The 20,982-nt window shown below is 32.9% G+C and overlaps 1 protein-coding gene across 1 annotated transcript; it reads left to right on the top strand.

The window, feature by feature from the left end:
• Nucleotides 1-13,840: 13,840 nt before the first annotated feature.
• LOC107647523 (uncharacterized) lies at nt 13,841-14,881 on the top strand. The gene has a single exon (XM_016351595.1). It carries the CDS (start codon nt 13,841-13,843, stop codon nt 14,879-14,881), a length of 1,041 nt encoding a protein of 346 aa, XP_016207081.1.
• The last annotated feature ends 6,101 nt before the right edge of the window (nt 14,882-20,982 follow it).

Genomic DNA, 20,982 nt, shown 5'->3' on the forward strand with positions numbered 1-20,982 from the left:
AATCCTAATATCCTCTAACATGCTCACAATTGGTTTTTCTCTTGCTTCTACTAACACAGAATTGAAACTCTCACTCATGTTATTAACAAGACTGTCACATTTAGATAGGAAGGTAAACCTGGATCTTGACCAGAACCTTGGTGGAATGCCATTCAGATGTCTAAATGCTCCCTCATTCAGAAGTCGCAAAGTTTTCATTTCCTTCTCCCAGATCTGCCAATGACTTGCTTTAGCACACCTCCACATCTTGTTCTTTAGCTCTAAACCAGGAAACTTCTTCCTAAAGTTGCTGTAGAGATGCCTGACACAGAACCTGTTATCCACACCTGGAATGACCTCTTCAAATGCCGGCAATAAGCCCTGTTTACAGTTAGGTAAGATTTCAAATTGCTACTTCATTTATTAAAATAAATTCAAGGACAACTTGTGAAAGGCTGATATATTGTGAGTTACCTTTTGCTGATCAGACATAAACGTGCACTTTGCAATATTGTGTGGGCCTAAGTCATCGGACAGGTGACGGAGAAACCATACCCAAGAGTCCTTATTCTCCGCCTCCACAACCGCATACGCTAAGGGGAAAATCTGGTCATTTGGGTCTCTTCCGACTGCAGTCAACAGTTGTCCACCTTGGGGGGTTTTCAAGAAGCAACCGTCCAGCCCAATGAACCTTCTGCAGTGTTGAAAACCTTTCTTGCAAGCCTCAAAGCATACATACATTCTTTGGAAGACACAATAGTTCATCAGTTCTGCATTCTGTCTCTCTTGAGCAAAATCTGGTGATCTAATAACCTTGAGAATCACTGTGGAACCTGGGTTTGTTCTTAGGAGTTCATGGCAGTAGTCGTTTATTCGCTTGTACTGCTCCCTAAAGGCCCCCTGTATCTGACTCAAAGCTTCCTGTTTTGTCTTAGCTGCCATTGCCTTGGTAACAGTCAAGTTCCATTTTTTGTGAGCCTTTGCAACTAGCTCCTTCACCTTGATCTTTGGGTTGGATTCAACTTTCTTCTTAAACTGGGTACCCAACCATTTGCTGTGCATAATCCCAACCCGGTGTGTCTGCATGCAGGTATGTTGGAGATTCATGCTTCTTAGTTGCCAAGTGGACTCCTCACCCACCCTGTGTGCATATAACCAAAATGGGCAGCCTTTCTGACAAACAGCTCGGACCCTCACCAAGTCGCACTTGCTGAATTTAATGTTTCTAGCTGTGTTGACTGCATAGGCCGCCACTGTGTCCTTGAACTCCTGCCGAGATTCATACAATGTGCCAACCTTCCATTGGTATTTTCCCATTTCCTTTTGTGTCTTATGCACTGGAAACCTCTGCCCCCCCTCCTCAGCATGATCCTCCTCATCATCATCACCCATCCCTACTCCTGCAATTACATGATCCTGCTCCAATTCATCACTGTCAAATGCATCCTCATCATCCAAATCACTTGTAACAACTTTTTTGCCCTTCTCCACATTGCAGTCCTTCGGCACAGCATTATCTTCACCAAATCCACTTTCATAGTCGTACACATCATCACTGTCAGTGAAGTGGATGTCTTCCACACTGTTTTTCTCTTCATCAGATGGCAAGTATGTTGGGTCATCACTGTCTTCGCCACTGCTAGCATCATCACCATCCGCCTCATCTCCCTCTTGGCCTAATTCCACTCTACCATCCTTATTATCGCACTCTTGTTGATCTGCAACCCTAGCTCCATCACTGTTATCTACATTGCCTTCGAACAACACTAAATCCATAGCACCACCTAAGGGTTTCTCATTCTGGCCACCAACCGTTTGTCCCCCCACGTCCAGAAAACCCACCTCCGGAAATCCCTCGGCATCCTCAACATCATGCACCACAAACAGATCAACATAGCCTCTCCTCCCTGCTATGGTACACATTTCAATTGCCTCTGTGTCACCTACCAATAGCCTCAAATGACGCTCATAATCATCCTCAGTTGGGTCTATGTACCATAACGCTGAAATGTTGGATTTCAGGTATCCAAGGTGTCTCAGTTCCTCGTATGCCTCAAACACACTCCACCGATCGCCGTCAATATCCTCCACAACTGTAGATTGACCCTTCAAGTACCTCAGCACACCATTATCATATCCAAATAACCCACCATGGTGAACCCGCATGTTGAACAGCGCCATCTCCTTCCCGAAAAACCCTATTAATCAACACAGGGAGTTACTCAACAAACTATGAACAACAACAACAACAATCAGTTCAAACCCTACCCTTTCACACACCTTCGCACATTCCACATTAAGAAACGAAAAATTACATTCACATAATGCTTACCTTGCCGAGGGATTTTTGTTGGAACGAAGCCAAGTTAACAAACCACGAAGTTTTCCGGCAACCTCTCTCAAGCTACCAACGCCGGACGTCGCAGGAAGGCCTTCCAAGGGTTTCGCAAAATCGTTTCACACAAACGTTTCACTCTCTACTCCTATTCTCAGTCGAAGCGTTGCTTGGGAAAGGAAATTTGATCTCGCGGGAAGTAATACCAACCAACAAGGGCATTTTCGTATTAAAAATTTATTTTTGGGGGCAAAGGACGATTTTAAAACAAACCGGAACCTAAGGGACCTTTTTGTTGCGAAAAAAAGCCGAGGGACGAAATAAATTTTTGACCCCTACTTTAGGGACCAAAAACATACTTATCCCTAAAAATAATTATCAACACCTAATAAACCGTAGATAATATCGAAATGTCTTATAGTGTTACAACAACAAATCCCAAATGGTTCTGTATAAGCATTAAGTATACAGTAGTAATCAAGCTTTTTGCAAATATTTTAATGTAATAACCTTGGTCCAGTTGTACGTCCACACGTAAATACTCCGATTATAAGTAGAAAATTATGTCCATAAGCTATGTGTATGGTTGTACCTAATTATTATTATTTGAAAAATTATGTCCATTAGTTATATATGTGACTGAATTTAATTCTGATAATGGAATAATATATGACACTAAAAATAATATATAAAAAACAAAAATATAAAAATTAGTATTTTTGTATTTTATTTTAATAATAAATTAAAAAATTATGAAAATTTAATTTTTTTATTAAAAAAATTTTAAAAAAATATAATAATAAAAAATTAATTATAAAAAATTAACAAGAATAATAAAAGAAAAAATAAAAAATAAGTTGTATCTTTTGTTAGTGTTTTTATATTTTTTCTGTTAGGATGGATATAATATACACTAATTCAGTGTTTTTAGACACAATATCACTCTTACTGCGTTCTACGCGCTTTCTGAAGATCGCTGCTTGCTCTCTCTCTCAAGCACAACATCTCCTTTTCTATTTCTGCCGCCGGTAACCATAGCTCCATCGCACGCATCTCCCTCTGCATCACCATGCTACACGTGTCTTCCTCAACCATTTTATCGGAACTTATCCAAACTGTAAATTATTAACATCTTCCATCCATCAATTTACAAAGATATATTAAATTATTACTTTATTTTTATTTGTTATCTTATATTTATTCATGATCTTATCTTTATTAGTTCTTATCTTATTCTTATTTGTTCTTTTCTTTTATAGGCAACGCTCTATATATATTTAACTTTACTTTAACAATCAATCAATTAAAAAAATACAAAATACAATTTTTTTATTTCTTTTTATTCTTTCGTAGTTTTATTATTTACACAAGAAAGAGGGGAAGTAAAACTTGCTAGTACTATTGTTATGATTATTGGGAAACATTCCTAAATGATAGATATTAATTTAGGGTCAACATGGATCGGATCAAATCGGATATAACCAAAATTTTGATTTGGTCTGCACTAAAATTATCGGATCGGATCCAATATTCGTAGCTTTTAAGGTTGGATCTGATCCGATACACACATTTGCGGATTGGATCGGATTGAATATCGGATATATCCACAAAACACAAAAATATTTTTAAAATGTTATTTTTATTAAAAAATATCAATAAAATTCATTTTTTCTATTCTTTTAAATATGTTTACTCTTAAAATAATATTAAACATATTTTTTTAAATAATAAATTAAAATAATACAACATATATGATAATTATTAGTTGAAATAAAATATAAAAATAATATTTACTTATTTATTTCTTTATTTTTGCGGATACGCAAATATGCGGATACCTATACAAAATTCGCAATCTGATCCTATTAATGTGTGGATCGGATCCATATCCATAATTTTTGGATCGAATTCGGATAAACACCGCGGATATGCGAATCGGATCTGATTATTCATGAAGACCGCTAGATATTATTTTGATGATTGTGAAACTACTTTTGTCACATGCATATATAGCCGAATATCAATTATTAAACCAAAATATTTCCTCTAAAAAAGATATGAAAAATTAAGAAAATGAACATATTAGTATATTATTAATCTATCTTTTTATAAGTTAAATAATAATAATAATAATAATAATAATAATAATAATAATAATAATTCGAGATTAATTAAGATAGTAAATATTTTACATTAAAATTAAGAAGTCACAAGTTTAATTTAGTTAACAAAATATATTATTTTTATAAATTATATATGATAATACTTTTTTTTTTAAAAATTGGTATGTTAACTCTCTCCTATAATATATTATATATATATATATATATATATATATATATATATATATATATATAATTTCTCCTATATTAACAAAGAAAAATATTAAAAAAAACTAACATTTTTTATTAATATTAGTCAATATTTTTATGTTAACATTTTATTTATATATTATTAAAATGAGAGTTATTGGTATTTAAAATTTAAAATATTAACTAAATGTTAATAAAAAGTAATAAATTTTATTGATCATATAGTATTATTGTTCCTAACAAAATAGTAGGTATTATGAGACGAGACTACACAGATAAATTGAGACATACTGTTGCGGCACAAAATAATACCCCCTTTGCTCACAAAAAAAAAAAAAAAAAAAAAAGTAACGTTAAGAAGATAACAAAATGCCAGAATTTATTTTATTTAATATTTACTAATTATCGTAATAATTAATAAATAATAAATAAGTTAAATTATGACTATTTTTTATTAATTTTTTTTGTTATCTAACATTAAAAAAAAATATATTACGGCAAAAATGGCAAGTCATAACATCCGTGCTATCCATCCGCACAAACACAAAACATGAAAGAATCACATAATTAGAATGTTATCAATTAGCCAATTTGATTAGGGAGTCTAAGTTTTAAATAATGTAATTTTTACAATTTATATTAGAAATTTGCTAAAATATCGTGTTTTATAAATTATTATTCGATAATATATACCAAATATCAAAAGATATAATTTTTTTTTACCAAAAATATGAGACTCGAACCCACAACCTCTTAATTGAGTATGGGGAGACTATGCCATTTGAGCTATAATTTATTGGCTAAAATTTGAAAAGATATGTGACTCAAAAGATATAATTAATACGTAGAATGGATGTAACTAAATAAAAAAAAAATTTTACAGACTATTTCACAGCGGGTGGAATTAATTAATAAGAGATAGATTTTCGATATTACTAACAGCTTATTCGTTGATAATCTAACCGTCAATAAAAATAATTATCGATACCTAAACCGTTGGTAATATCAAAATGTCTTGTAGCGTTAAAACAACAAATCCCAAATGGTTGTGTATAAGCATTAAGTATAAAGTAGCTTTTGCACTATATATAGATATATTTAATGTAATAACCTTGGTCAAGTCGTCCACATGTAAATACTCCAATTATTAGGGAAAATTATGTCCATAAGCTATGTGTATGAATGTACTTAATTAATACTATTTGGAACATTATGTCCATAAGCTATATATATGTGTATGGATGTACTTAGTTACTACTATTTACTATTCTTAAATTCTTTTAATTACTCACAATAGTATTACTGACAGAGATTTACAAGAAGAAAGAGCTTACAAAAAGAAAAAGGAAAAATAAAATTAACCGAGTTAAATTTCACTTTTATCTCTAAAATTCGTAAATTATATTATTTTAGTCTTTGAAATTTTAATTATTCTAATTTAATCTTTTAAATTAAAAAAAGTGCATCACATTAATCTGATGTCCATTTTCTATCACCAGAACAATAATACTGTAAATGACGTGGCTTACTCTTTACTAACGACTAATATAATTACACTAATTTAATTCTTTTTTTTCCTCTATAACCTAAACCTGAGATTTTATTTTTCCTCTTATTAGATCCTGATTTGGATTATCTTCATGCATGTGCATCTATTTTTGATGCTACTAAATAAGTTATTAAGCATACAATCGTTCAATTCAATTCAATACTTGTTAATAATCGAAAGAAAATAATTGAATTAAAAATGGAAGAAAACACAAACTGCAAGACTTATCGATGATGAAGACGAAGCAGGTGGCAACCTTAGCATTAAATTAGAGCAACAACTTAGGATGGCACGAAGGTTTTGAGGTTACGAGGCAGGCGGTGGAGCTACCTAGTAGAGGTAAGGTGAAAGAGGAAGCGAGATCACTCGGGTCATGAGTGAGAGATGAGGAAAGAAACGTGATGGAAGAAGGAAGAGAAAAAGTTGCTATGGTTTGAAAATGTTGATGTTGCTGGTGCTGGTGTTGTTGTGGTTATGGATGGTGATGGTGCTAGGAGAATTTGAGTTTGAGAGGAGTGGGTGCAAAAAATGAAGTGGGAGTAAAAAGAGTGACGGAAGTTTGTGGAAAGAAAGAAGAGGTGGCAGCGGTGGCGAAAGAGTAGATAAGTAAGCTACGTCATTTACAGTATTATTGCTCCGGTAATAAAAAATAAACGAAGAATCAATATGTGTATTTTTTTTAATATAGAAGACTAAATTAGAATAATTGAAATTTCAAAGACTAAATCATTGCAACTTTTAAATGATAGAAACTAAAGTGGGAAAGTAAAACTAGCTAGAACTATTATTATGATTGTGAAACATTCATAAATGATAGACATTCTTTTGATGATTGTGAAACATTTCTAACTGATAGACAATAATTTTGTCACATGCGTATATAGCCGATAAGTCGAATATCAATTATTAAACTAAAATATTTCCGCCAGAAAATATGAAAAATTAAGAAAACGAAGTATGATGCCACGTTATTACACACAATATATATATATATATATATATATATATATATATATATATATATATATATATATATATATATAAAATACCCAAACTAAAATTAGTTTCAAGTCTTAGACATTTTAAAGTATAATTTTGTAATAAATTTTATATGATAAAAATATTTTAAAAAAATAAAAGTATACATCAAATTTCTTCTATATTAACAAAAAAAAAAATATTAGGAGATCAATACTTCTTTATTAATATTAGTCAATTTTGTTGTTCATATTTTATTATATATTATTAGAATGAGAATTTAAAATTTAATATTTAAAATTTAGAATATTAATCAAATATTAATAAAAAATAATAGTTTTTTTATTAATTATATAGCATTGTTCCTAACAAAATAGTAGGTAGGGCAATTCACGATTGATAAGTCAAGGAGGAAGAAATCTACACAAGTCCGCCAAACCAAAATTTGCTTCGTGAATCAACCAAACCACGTTTATATGTAGTTCGAATCAGCTAAATTCGAACTGCATTTACACATAATTCGAATGATGTTGATTCGAATTATACTAAAACGCACATACCTACTAATTCGAATCAACCTGATTTAAATTACACTCACATACGCTGCACATAGTAATTCGAATTGGCCAGATTCGAATTACTCATGATTTAATTCTGCCCATTCTTTTATTAAAAAATTAATAATTTAAAAATTAAAAAAATATTTTATTTCATGCATTAAAAAAAAGCTAACAAAATATTTAATTACGAGACTTCTTTAAAATATTAATGAGCTATCAATTCGAATTTCATAAGTCACCAAAAAAAAAAATTCGAATTTCATACAATACTCTTTTGCCCATTTATAATAGCTCATGAATATTTTTTTATAAAATTTATTAATAGATAAAATATTTTATTCTATACAAAATAATTAAAAAAATGACTTAAAAGATGTTAGAAGTATTATAAAAATTTGTAATGTACTAATAACTTAGGACATTAAAGAAATACTCTACATAATCAATAATAATTTAGAAATTAAAAAAAAATATAGTTATAACCAATATTTACCTAAATTACTAGAATATTACAAACTTTTATAGTACTTCTAACATTTTTTAAGTCATTTTTTTAAAATTATTTTGCATAGAATAAAGGGTATTTTAAGTCATTTTAAGCCATTTTCTATGCAAAATAATTTAAAAAAAGGACTTAAAAATATTAGGAGTACTATAAAAGTTTGTAATATTCTAGTAATTTAGGTAACTACTAGTTATAACTATATTTTTTTTAATTTCTAAATTATTATTGACTATGTAGAGTATTTCTTTAATGTCCTAAGTTATTAGGACATTACAAATTTTTATAGTACTTCTAACATCTTTTAAGCCATTTTTTAAAATTATTTTGTATAGAATAAAATATTTTTTTGTGGTATAATTTAAATAAATCTATTAAAAAATTTTATAAAAAAACATTCATGAGCTATTATAAATGGACAAAAGAGTATTGTATGAAATTTATTAATATTTTAAAGAAGTCTCGTAATTAAATATTTTGTTAACTTTTTTTAATGCATGAAATAAAATATATATTTTTTTAATTTTTAAATTTATTAATTTTTTTAATTAATTATTAATTTTTTAATAAAAGAATGGACAGAATTAAATCGTAAGTAATTCGAATCTGACAAATTCAAATTACTATGTACAACATGTGTGAGTGTAATTCGAATCACCCTAATTCGAATTACTGTGTATGCAATTCGAATCAGATTGATTCGAATTAGTAGGTGTGTGCGTTTGAGTATAATTTAAATCAACATCATTCGAATTATGTGTAAATGCAGTTCGAATTTAGCTAATTCAAACTACATATAAACATAATTTGATTTATTCATGAAGTAGATTTTGGTTCGGCGAATTTGTATAAATTTCTTCCTCCCTTAGTTTATCAAAGGGAATTGCCCTAGTAGGTATGACAGGAAACTATAGAAATATATTGAGACATAATGTTGTGGCACAAATGGCAAGTTACAACACCCGTGCTATCCATCCGCACAAAAACAAAACATGAAAGAATCACAAAATTAAAATGTTATCAATTAGCCAATTTGGTTGTGTTTTAAGTTTTAGGATTTAAAATTTAAGTTATAAATAATATAATTTTATAATTTATATTATAAATTTGCTTAAATATCGTGTTTCATAAATTATTATTCGACAATATATACCAAGTATCAAAAGATATAATATAATTAATATATAGAATGGATGTCATTAAATAAAAAAATTAAAATTTTAAAAATTAATTTTATCGACTACTTGACCATCAGTAGAATTAATTAATAAGAAGTAAATTTTCGATATTACCAATGACCGGTAAATATAAATTTTGTTTTTTATTAAAATACATTTTTTATTGACAGCTAAAGTATATATCTGCATATACAATTTTTTTTAAGATTTTTTTAGCAATGCATTTATTACCAACAGAAGAGCCTTCGCTATAATTATTATTTCAATATTACGAAAAATTCGATCGTCGGTTAAATTAGATAGGTTTTTTTTATCAGACCATTTATCCATGCACTTTAATAACAGAAATGCTACACATTCATGTAACCATGTAATCAAACGAACTCAATTCTAAAATAATTCATGCACTTCCAATCTCATTAAATAAACGTGATTTTCACGCGTCCTATACACATGAAACCATTACATTCGTGCTTCATTATGAAAAAATATTCCTTCTTCTTCAAAATACACGAAATTGCTCATTCTCTTCGAATCTCTCTCAAAATCACTCAAACTTCAGTTACCTTTTTTGCGAAAACCACTACTGCAGAAGAATCGCGAGAAGATTTGGCAAGGAACAACCACAAACGAACGAAAACAACAACACAGACTACCAAAGGTATGAGAAAAACTACTGTTCATTTGAAATCTTACAATGTTGCGTTTCTCCTAGTTGCATTTTAGGTTTACTAGATTGATTTGCTTCGTTTAGTTGATCGAACTATTGTGAATGCATTTTTACAGTATAATTAGGGCTTGGAATAAAATTTGTTGTTATTTTCATTCAGTTCAGTGGATAGTGTAACTAGGGCTTTGAAATTAGTTGTTACTCTGTTCAGTACTTCTTTTGCATGGAGAATATTATTCTTGATGATTAAAAGTTGAAAATGATTTATTTTTCACATGAACATTGTTCGGTTCGGTGGCATTCTTTTTCTTTGTTCAAGGTTACTGTGATTGCATCTTTACAGTATAACTAGGGTTTTGAATGAAATTTGTTGTTAATTTCATTAAGTTGAGTGGATAGTTTAACTAGGGTTTTGAAATTAGTTGTTACTCTGTTCAGTACTTCTTTTGCATGGAGAAATACTATTCTTGTTGATTGAAAGATGATCACCATTTATTCGCCACATGGACGTTGTTCGATTCGGTGGCCTTTGTAATTTTTATTCACCAAATGAATGTTGTTCGGTTCAGTGGCCTCTTTTTACTTTCTTCAGTGTTTAACATTATTGTGATAGCATGCTTGTGCTTATTGGTGTATTGAGTGAAGTATTGACCAAATTTTTTCATTACATCAAAACAAAACAAGACAATGGTGACAATGAAAGAGAAGCCGCACTATAACGTAAGCACATTAAATATATTTATCCGCTTTCATTCGAATAATATCTATTTTGTATTATAAATATATCCTCACATTTTGTTTCAAAACTTGCAGAAAACTCATGATTGCAGATGCCAAATAAAGGCAATAGCAACAGTGTTCAGGGATATGACTCAAGAAAAGAAAGATATAGCGGAAGAAATGAGATTTGGTGCACTGGCACATGTCTCATAAATGAATGTCTCTCATGCCCTCTTGAGAGAATTGATTGATCGCTTTGATGAAGACAAAGGATGCTTGAAAACTCTCCATGGGAAAATATACATAACTCCTCGAAAACTAGCAGCTGCACTGGGCATAACCAACGGCGGTAATACAATTTCCCTTCCTGCTTATTTTCAGTTCATTGGTGTATAGAAAATTAAATTGAGCCTTTTTGATTGATTTTTGCTATTAAAATATTGTAGGGAATCGTTTTGCTGACAATGTTGATTATAACAAACCGAATCTGGAAGACAAGGAATGTGCTGGATATGAGCGTTGAAGGGGAGGAGAATCGGAAAAAAATTCAAGAGGACTTTTGTTGTCTTCATACAAAAGTGCTTCTTGCACTCGACAACGGTAAGTGTGGCCTCCCCGATCCATAAGTCCCCGATCTTTCATGTGGACAACATTCGGGAATGGAATTGGGCAAAATATGTGCTCAACTTTTTGATGAAAGGAGTTGAAAACAAAAGAAAGGGAAGGAAACTGTAACAACCACCCTTTCTAGAAACAAAATTAAATTCGAAATTTGAAAAATCAGTTAGGAGATAGGCTTAGAATTTTAAGTTTATGGATAGGAATCTAGTAACCACCTTCCGTTTGAAATTAAAATTATCCCAACCACCCTATCCCCAGATGTATATAAATAGGGGTGCACCTATAGGTGGAAAATCACTCCTCTCAAATACCAAATCCTCTCCATTCTCTCTCTACAAAAAATATATTCTGTGTGCAAACACAAGAGGCAAGCTCAAAGAAGCATTAGAAAAAGGGTAGGAAATTATGCATTTCTCACTTTATGTTGGCACGTAGTATGCTCTAGTTATTTTTCTTCCATCCATGCATGGTTACTATCTTTCATATGTCTCATGGCGTTAAGTACCTTTTTCTCATCCCTTATCCATATTGACCATGTCTATCTATTTTTGTCATTCATAATCTTTGGACTTATGAGTACATACCTTTCTACCATGTTTTATTTAATTATTTATTATATCCTAATTTTATCCGATGCATTTACATGACTTTTCATTATATCATTAATGTTTCTTTAATGTTGAGAGTACATACCTTTCAATAATGTTTTATTTAATTATTTAGTATATCCTAATTTTATCCGATGCATTTACATGACTTTTCATTATATCATTAATGTTTCTTTAATGTTGAGAGTACATACCTTTCTACCATGTTTTATTTAATTATTTAGTATATCCTAATTTTATCCGTTGCATTTACATGACTTTTTATTTTATCATTAATGTTTCTTTAATGTTGAGAGTACATACCTTTCTACCATGTTTTATTTAATTATTTAGTATATCCTAATTTTATCCGATGCATTTACATGACTTTTCATATCATTATATCATTAATGTTTCTTTAATGTTGAGATTACATAACTTTTTACCATGTTACATTTAATTATTTAGTATATCTTAATTTTATCCTGTGCATTTACATGACTTTTCACATCATTATATCATTTATGTTCCTTTAATGTTGAGAGTACATAACTTTTTACCATGTTACATTTAATTATTTAGTATATCCTAATTTTATCCATCTTCATGAATGCTTCTTGTACGACCCTCTTTTATGTATGCTTAAAATAACCTTGATTGTAAATTGAACTGAGGGAATGATCCTTCGGTAAGGGAAGGTGACCCCAAAGACAAGATATCGATATGATCCTTCGGTAAGGGAAGGTGATCGCCAAAACGTTTGGGATAAGAACCTTCAGTAAGGGAAGGGGACTCCCACCTTTTATACCGGTTTGAGCTCAATACCCTCCATGAAAGTTATAAGTTAAGAAAGGAGAAAGCATGAATGAAAAGTTTGATTATTTTTTTTTTTAGATTTATTTATGACTATGTTGATGTTACTTAAGATGTTATCCTTCTATTCTCTTTCTATGTTCTTTCCTTTTTACCTATATGTTTTACGCTTTACAAGAGGTTCATATTACATGCCATATCATACGACGTTCTTTTAAAATTCCGCACGTGGGCTGGAGATAGTTATGGAGGTGTTGCATAGCACTCCTACTGAGACGTTAGGTTCTCATCCCTTTTTCTTTTCCCATACTGTCTCCAGAGGAACATGGCACAGCGGATAGAGACGACGCAGTGCCCCCCGAAGGTAACTTCTGAGTATGACCCCTCGAAGCACGCGTGGGTAGTTACGACCACTACTGCCGTGCTCCAAACTATCTACTTAGATCGAGAGTTCGTGGAAGGAGAACCCCAGCGGCCCGTCGAGTCCTAGTTCATCCCACACAACGGAACCAGATCTTCACTGCGCGAAAAGGTGTTGGAGGAAAACCACGGATACCTCGATTCGAGAATAACTGAAGGGTCCTGATCAAGGATAGGATAGGACACAAGTATGGGAGCCTCTTTGACGAAATTAGTTAGGACGTATTAGTTCCTTTCCTTTGTTTAATTACCTCTAAGCATTTTATTTTGAACCGTACTCATGGATAAGTTTATTATTTCATATTTATTATCGTTTTAGTACTGCTTGTTTTTCTCTTCACACGCACTTCCTCCCTTCCTTGCATAACGATTAAGTTTAGTCTCTTTCTCTATCGAGTGTGGCACCTTATTGAAAGACCCTCAAAGATAGGATATATCTTAGGGTGTTACATTAATGGTATCAGAGCAAAGTCGATCCTAGGGATCCTATCTTAGGAGGTACGACTAATAAAACTTTTCCCTATGGTTAACCTTGAACAGGAAACTTATGGCAAGCCGTGGACGCCCACGTGGCTCGAGCTCGAGCTCATCAAACCTAACAAAGCACATGAAGGAGATGGCCAAGGCAATGAAGGAGCAGGCCCAAGCCACCACTCTGATGGCCCAACAACTGTCCACTGGGGACAAGGATCCCAATATTTCTAGGCTGGAGGTGGGACAGACTCGTACAACTTTTGCTGACTTCAAGAAGATTGGTCCGCTTGAGTTCCGTGGAGCCCTCGACCCTGATATGGCAGAAGAATGGTTGACGGAAATGGAAAAGGTATTCACAATTTTTCCATGCACTGAGGAGCAGCAAGTGAGCTACGCTACCTTCATGCTCAAAGCTGATGTCGAGTTCTGGTGGGATGGAGCAAGACGGTTGTTGGAGGATGTTGGAACAGATATCAGTTGGGTCACCTTCAAAGAAGCTTTCTACAAGAAGTACTTTCCCCTTTCTGTTCGAGAGTCTAAGGAAATGGAGTTTCTTCAACTGAGGCAAGATAGGATGAGTATTGCAGAGTACACAGAGAAGTTTGAGAGACTCTGCAAATTTTCCGCCATGTATAAGGCTAATCCAGATGAAAAGTGGAAGTGTATGAAGTATCAAGGAGGGCTCAGGGCAGAAGTCCTAACCGCTATAGCCCCACTGGAAATCCGGGAGTTCTCCTCCCTCGTTAGCAAGTGCCAGGTGATCGAAGAATGCACCAAAAAACTAGCGTCGGAAAGAAGCAAGGCTTTCAAGAAAAGGCAACTGAATCAAGAATCATCTCAGCAGCCGCCGCAGAAGAAGGCCTTTCTTGAGAAACCTACAGCAAGGCAACCTCAACAGGGCACGGATCGACAGGAACCTCCCACTGATGCCTCACCAAAGACCACCGAACTCAAGGAGTGTGCTTCATGTGGGAAGCAACATAGGGGTAGGTGCTTTGCCAGACAAAATGTCTGCTTCCGGTGTTTTCAGCCGGGGCATATCGCCAGGGAATGCCCAGCAGTTCTCTCACCCCCTGCCAATCCACCACAGCGTCAAGGGCGAGTCTTTTCCCTCAGCAGCAAGAAAGTCCACAAGTCAGAAGATCGAATCGAGGATAAATGCACAATTAATGGAATCCTTTAACCATCCTAGATGATACTGATGCTTCTCTTTCGTTCATATCTCTCTCCGCTACTAGTAAGATTAGCTAACCCATGTCCAAATCACTATGCATCCTACTAATGACCTTTGTCGACCAAATTAGGATGTAGAATTTGGGGACAAATTCTTTTTTCATGGGGTGATAATGTAACAACCACCCTTTCTAGAAACAAATTAAATTCGAAATTTGAAAATCAGTTAGGAGATAGGCTTAGAATTTTAAATTTATGGATAGGAATCTAGTAGCCACCTTCCGTTTGAAATTAAAATTATCCCAACCACCCTATCCCCAGATGTATATAAATAGGGGTGCACCTATAGGTGGAAACTCACTCCTCTCAAATACCAAATCCTCTCCCTTCTCTCTCTACAAAAAATATATTCTGTGTGCAAATACAAGAGGCAAGCTCAAAGAAGCGTTAGAAAAAGGGTAAGGAATTATGCCTTTCTCACTTTATGTTGGCATGTAGTATGCTCTAGTTATTTTTCTTCTATCCATGCATGGTTACTATCTTTCATATGTCTCATGGCGTTAAGTACCTTTTTCTCATCCCTTATCCATATTGACCATGTCTATCTATTTTTGTCATTCATAATCTTTGGACTCATGAGTACATACCTTTCTACCATGTTTTATTTAATTATTTATTATATCCTAATTTTATCCAATGCATTTACATGACTTTTCATTATATCATTAATGTTTCTTTAATGTTGAGAGTACATACCTTTCTACCATGTTTTATTTAATTATTTAGTATATCCTAATTTTATCCGATGCATTTACATGACTTTTCATTATATCATTAATGTTTCTTTAATGTTGAGAGTACATACCTTTCTACCATGTTTTATTTAATTATTTAGTATATCCTAATTTTACCCGTTGCATTTACATGACTTTTTATTTTATCATTAATGTTTCTTTAATGTTGAGAGTACATACCTTTCTACCATGTTTTATTTAATTATTTAGTATATTCTAATTTTATCCGATGCATTTACATGACTTTTCATATCATTATATCATTAATGTTTCTTTAATGTTGAGATTACATAACTTTTTACCATGTTACATTTAATTATTTAGTATATCCTAATTTTATCCTGTGCATTTACATGACTTTTCACATCATTATATCATTTATGTTCCTTTAATGTTGAGAGTACATAACTTTTTACCATGTTACATTTAATTATTTAGTATATCCTAATTTTATCCATCTTCATGAATGCTTCTTGTACGACCCTCTTTTATGTATGCTTAAAATAACCTTGATTGTAAATTGAACTGAGGGAATGATTCTTCGGTAAGGGAAGGTGACCCCCAAAGACAAGATATCGATATGATCCTTCGGTAAGAAAAGGTGATCGATCGAGATGATCCTTCGGTAAGGGAATGTGATCGCCAAAACGTTTGGGATAAGAACCTTCGGTAAGGGAAGGGGACTCCCACCTTTTATACCGGTTTGAGCTCAATACCCTCCATGAAAGTTATAAGTTAAGAAAGGAGAAAGCATGAATGAAAAGTTTGATTATGTTTTTTTTTTTTAGATTTATTTATGACTATATTGATGTTACTTAAGATGTTATCCTTCTATTCTCTTTCTATGTTCTTTCCTTTTTACCTATATGTTTTACGCTTTACAAGAGGTTCATATTACATGCCATATCATACGACGTTCTTTTAAAATCCCACACGTGGGCTGGAGATAGTTATGGAGGTGTTGCATAGCACTCCTACTGAGACGTTAGGTTCTCATCCCTTTTTCTTTTCCCATACTGTCTCCAGAGGAACATGGCACAGCGGATAGAGACGACGCAGTGCCCTCGAAGGTAACTTCTGAGTATGACCCCTCGAAGCACGCGTGGATAGTTACGACCACTACTACCGTGCTCCAAACTATCTACTTAGGTCGAGAGTTCGTGGAAAGAGAACCCCAGCTGCCCGTCGAGTCCTAGTTCATCCCACACAACGGAACCAGATCTTCACTGCGCGAAAAGGTGTTGGAAGAAAACCATGGATACCTCGATTCGAGAATAACTGAAGGGTCCTGATCAAGGATAGGATAGGACACAAGTATGGGAGCATCTTTGACAAAATTAGTTAGGATGTATTAGTTCCTTTCCTTTGTTTAATTACCTCTAAGCATTTTATTTTGAACCGTACTCATGGATAAGTTTATTATTTCATATTTATTATTGTTTTAGTACTGCTTGTTTTCCTCTTCACGCGCACTTCCTCCCTTCCTTGCATAACGATTAAGTTTAGTCTCTTTCTCTATCGAGTGTGGCACCTTATTGAAAGACCCTCAAAGATAGGATATATCTTAGGGTGTTACAGAAACAGTCCGTTGATGGCTGTATTTTTGTGTTGATGTTGATATACTTTCATGAAACCAAGTTCCCACGCCCGTTCGGACCTGATGCTCCCCTGGCACCGTGGGTGGCCCATTGGACAAAGCAAATGATGCTTGAAAGGATTTCTAGTGAAGCAATAGAACCATTGGTAAATACTCTACTAAAATTCCCCTAAAATTTGGTTTCAAATGCTTTTAAAATACTCTACTAACTAAATAAACTTCTGTTTTAAGTTATAATTAATTTATTTATCCTACTAGTAATTGTTAGTGTGTTCATTTGAATATTTGTGCATTCGGAAATATTTTTCTTGATGATTGTTTGTCACGTATTATTCACCATATGAATTTTGTTCGGTTCGGTGGGCTTGCTCCCTTTGGTTCACTTGATTGTTAATTTGTTCATTTGAATCCTTGTGCATTCAGAAACATTAATCTTGATGATTAAATGATTGTCACGTTTTATACACCATATAAACCTTGTTCGGTTCAGTGGGCTCGCTCCCTTTAGTTCACCTGATTGTTAGTGTGTTCAGTTGAGTCCTTGTGCATGCAAAAATGTTTATTTGATCATTAAATAATTATCATGTTTTATGGCGTTTTATTCGGCACATTAGTATCATTTGGTTAAGCGGGTTGCTCATGTTGATTCAAATGATTGTTATTGTATTTCTCATTAAATAATTGAGTACTTGTTTCTGTTTTAGTGACTTCTGTACAGAAAGGAAAAAAATAATGAAAAAACAAAAACAAGGAAGTTGGATAAAAAAGAAAAAGGAAAGAAAATAAAAAAGAAAATTATCAATCTGGATTCTTCTTTGGAAGAAGAAAGATTTTCCGAATCTGAATCTCAATCTGAATCCGACAAAACACCACCAGCAAAGAGAACAAGACAAAAGATGGTGTTTAAAAACAAAAGCTTATTGAGACGGATTCAGAATCAACAAGTGAAACTGAAAGCATTCCCACGGATTCAAAAAGCAAAAGTGAATCCGAAAACTAGTAAGTTTAATGTTCATATTGATTTCATTTAACTTGTATTTGCTTAAATTTGTTATTATACGCTTGTTCTTATGTATTGCAGAGAAGAAGAAATAGAAAAAATCGGAACAAAGAAAAGAAAACAACCACCGAAGGTGGTTAAAAAACAAACCAAAAAAGGAAGCATGTGTCGACAGATTCAGAGAGCACAAGCAAATCTGAAAGCCAGTAAGTATTGTTCAGCAAATGAATTGCTTTTGGTTCGGTGGTCTTCTAATTTTCAGTTCAGCCTTTTAATAGTTTTTGGTTTGGTGGTGTCTGTCAGTTTCGTTCACTTGATTGTTAGTGTCTTTTTCTTGCTTATATTTTTCTTCGGTATAAATTCAATGTCTTTGTCTGCATTGCAGAAAAAAAGAACTTGAGAAAACACCCATAATAAAAAGAAAACAACTGCAAAGGGTGGCAAAAAAGCAAACACAATCTGACAAGCAGTAAGTTTCTCGAATCATATTTTCTTTTACTTTATTGATGCTTTCGTTTTAGGTTCCTTCAAACTTATTTTATGAACTTTCAAATATGAACAAATAAAAGACAACGATGCAGAAAGAAGAAGACACGCATTGGAGACAATAAGAGAAAAGAGGTCAAAGAAAATAAATGATGGAGCTCAAATAGCGAAGGTTGCTCCGGATCAGTTTGACTCGACGGAGCCACAAAATGATTTGTCTGAGAGGTAAGATTCGGCTTCTTTTACCGAGTTATTTTTCTTTCTTTTCTAACTATTGATAGAACCTTTTCTAATTCCTCTGAATTCAATTACTAATATTTATTTATCATGGTTAGACTGTCGACTGTAAATCTCGGAAGTGAACCACTCTTGCAGACTCAGGGAAGCTCCACATGGTCTGTAAATGCCCAAGACAATACCAAGTAAATTGGTTCGTTGCACTCTTTAATTTCGGTTCGGTGGTTTCTAAAAATGAATTTCATGTGTTTCTAGACCTCTGCTTTTAATCTTGGTTTCTATTTTTAATTTGTTATCTTTTTTTTAGGACAAATACCCCAGAAACCACAGTAAAATATTTTAGAAAAAAGAAAATCCATCCAAGAAAGACTTTTAAAAGTCCACCAGTATAAGTTAAAAATATTTATGTTACTCTTTTAGATTTAGGTAATTAATTTTTGTTTAATTAATCACACGTAAAATGTGTTTAAATGTCACTAGCGCTACACCTGATTCTGAGCTACAAATCATTGAGGTTCGATAAGAAACTCGTTCTGAACCTTTGGAAATGTGAGTTTTTGACTGTGCAGCTTCCCGTTTCTTAGAACAAATTCTAATTATTCAACATTAACTTCTTCCTTGTTTACATTCCTTAGAAATCCTCTTGCATTGTCTTTTCCAAGTTCTCTTCAGGAAGAGTTGATCAATGATGACTTTATCTATGTCCCTTCAGAAAGTCAAACACAACAAACCTCTGATGAAGAGTAAGTTTATAAATATTTATTCACCATATGAATCTTGTTCGGTTCAGTGGGCTCATAAAATACTTTTTATTATTTTTAATAGAATATGATAATAGTTTGGGATCATTATTGAACTGCTTCCTCTTTAATGCAGCAGCCCTTGGGAACCACAACAGCAGCCGAGCAAAGAACCACCGGCACAACAAACTGAACAACAAAAGCAGATTGCTGAGGAATCTTCACCAAGGAATACAGAGCCAGAACCTTCAATTAATGTGTAAGTTTTAATTAATATCATTTTTATTATCTTTGGTCTAGCTGGTAATTAAAATTCTTTTTATTAGAATATGCTAACTCCTTCAAGAGCTTATATGGCACATTCATGGGAGGGATGTGTATCAAACCACCAAATCCCAATTCTTAGACAATGACTTTTTTTTCATTGCTCGTGTTTTAGAACTTATCATGAAGGAGTTTTATCGAGCATCTCAAATCATGAGTTTTCTGTAAACAAACGAGAATCATATAAATAAACTATATTTATACAAGCTGGTCTAAGAAATATGCTCTTACATTATATTTTGGTGTTGCGGGATTCTTGTTTGCCATTTTTACTGTAAGGAATGAAAAATAAGGTTAATAGATAACAACACCACCAGTTACACTTGAATTCACTTGATATACACCAAAATACCAGCCATATACACCTCTATTATTTTTTAGATTACATGACATAATATGAGCTCAAAATGATATTCAGGTCAACTAAACATGCATAAAATGACACTAGAAGCTAAAGGACAATATTCTGTTTCTAGTTACACCAAGGATACGACTACAGAACCAGTTACACTCGAAATCACTTGATATACACCGAAATACCAGCCATATACACCTCTATTATTTTTTTGATTACATGACATAATATGAGTTCAAAATGATATTCAAGTCAACCAAACATGCATAAAATGACACCAGAAGCACAAGGACAATATTCTGTTTCTAGTTACACCAAGGATACGACTACAACACCAGTTACACTCAAATTCACTTGATATACACCGAAATACCAACCATATACACCTCTATTATTTTTTTGATTACATGACATAATATGAGTTCAAAATAATATTCAAGTCAACCAAACATGTATAAAATGATACCAGAAGCATAAGAATAATATTCAAGAACAACAGCATTAGTTACACGCAAATTTACTTGAAATACAGCGAAAGTTTCTATTTATACAAACTCAATTCCTAGAGACAAAACTCA

This window comes from Arachis ipaensis, chromosome B6 (assembly GCF_059453495.1).
Source record: "Arachis ipaensis isolate K30076 ecotype BB chromosome B6, ASM5945349v1, whole genome shotgun sequence".
Classification (NCBI taxonomy): Eukaryota; Viridiplantae; Streptophyta; class Magnoliopsida; order Fabales; family Fabaceae; genus Arachis; species Arachis ipaensis.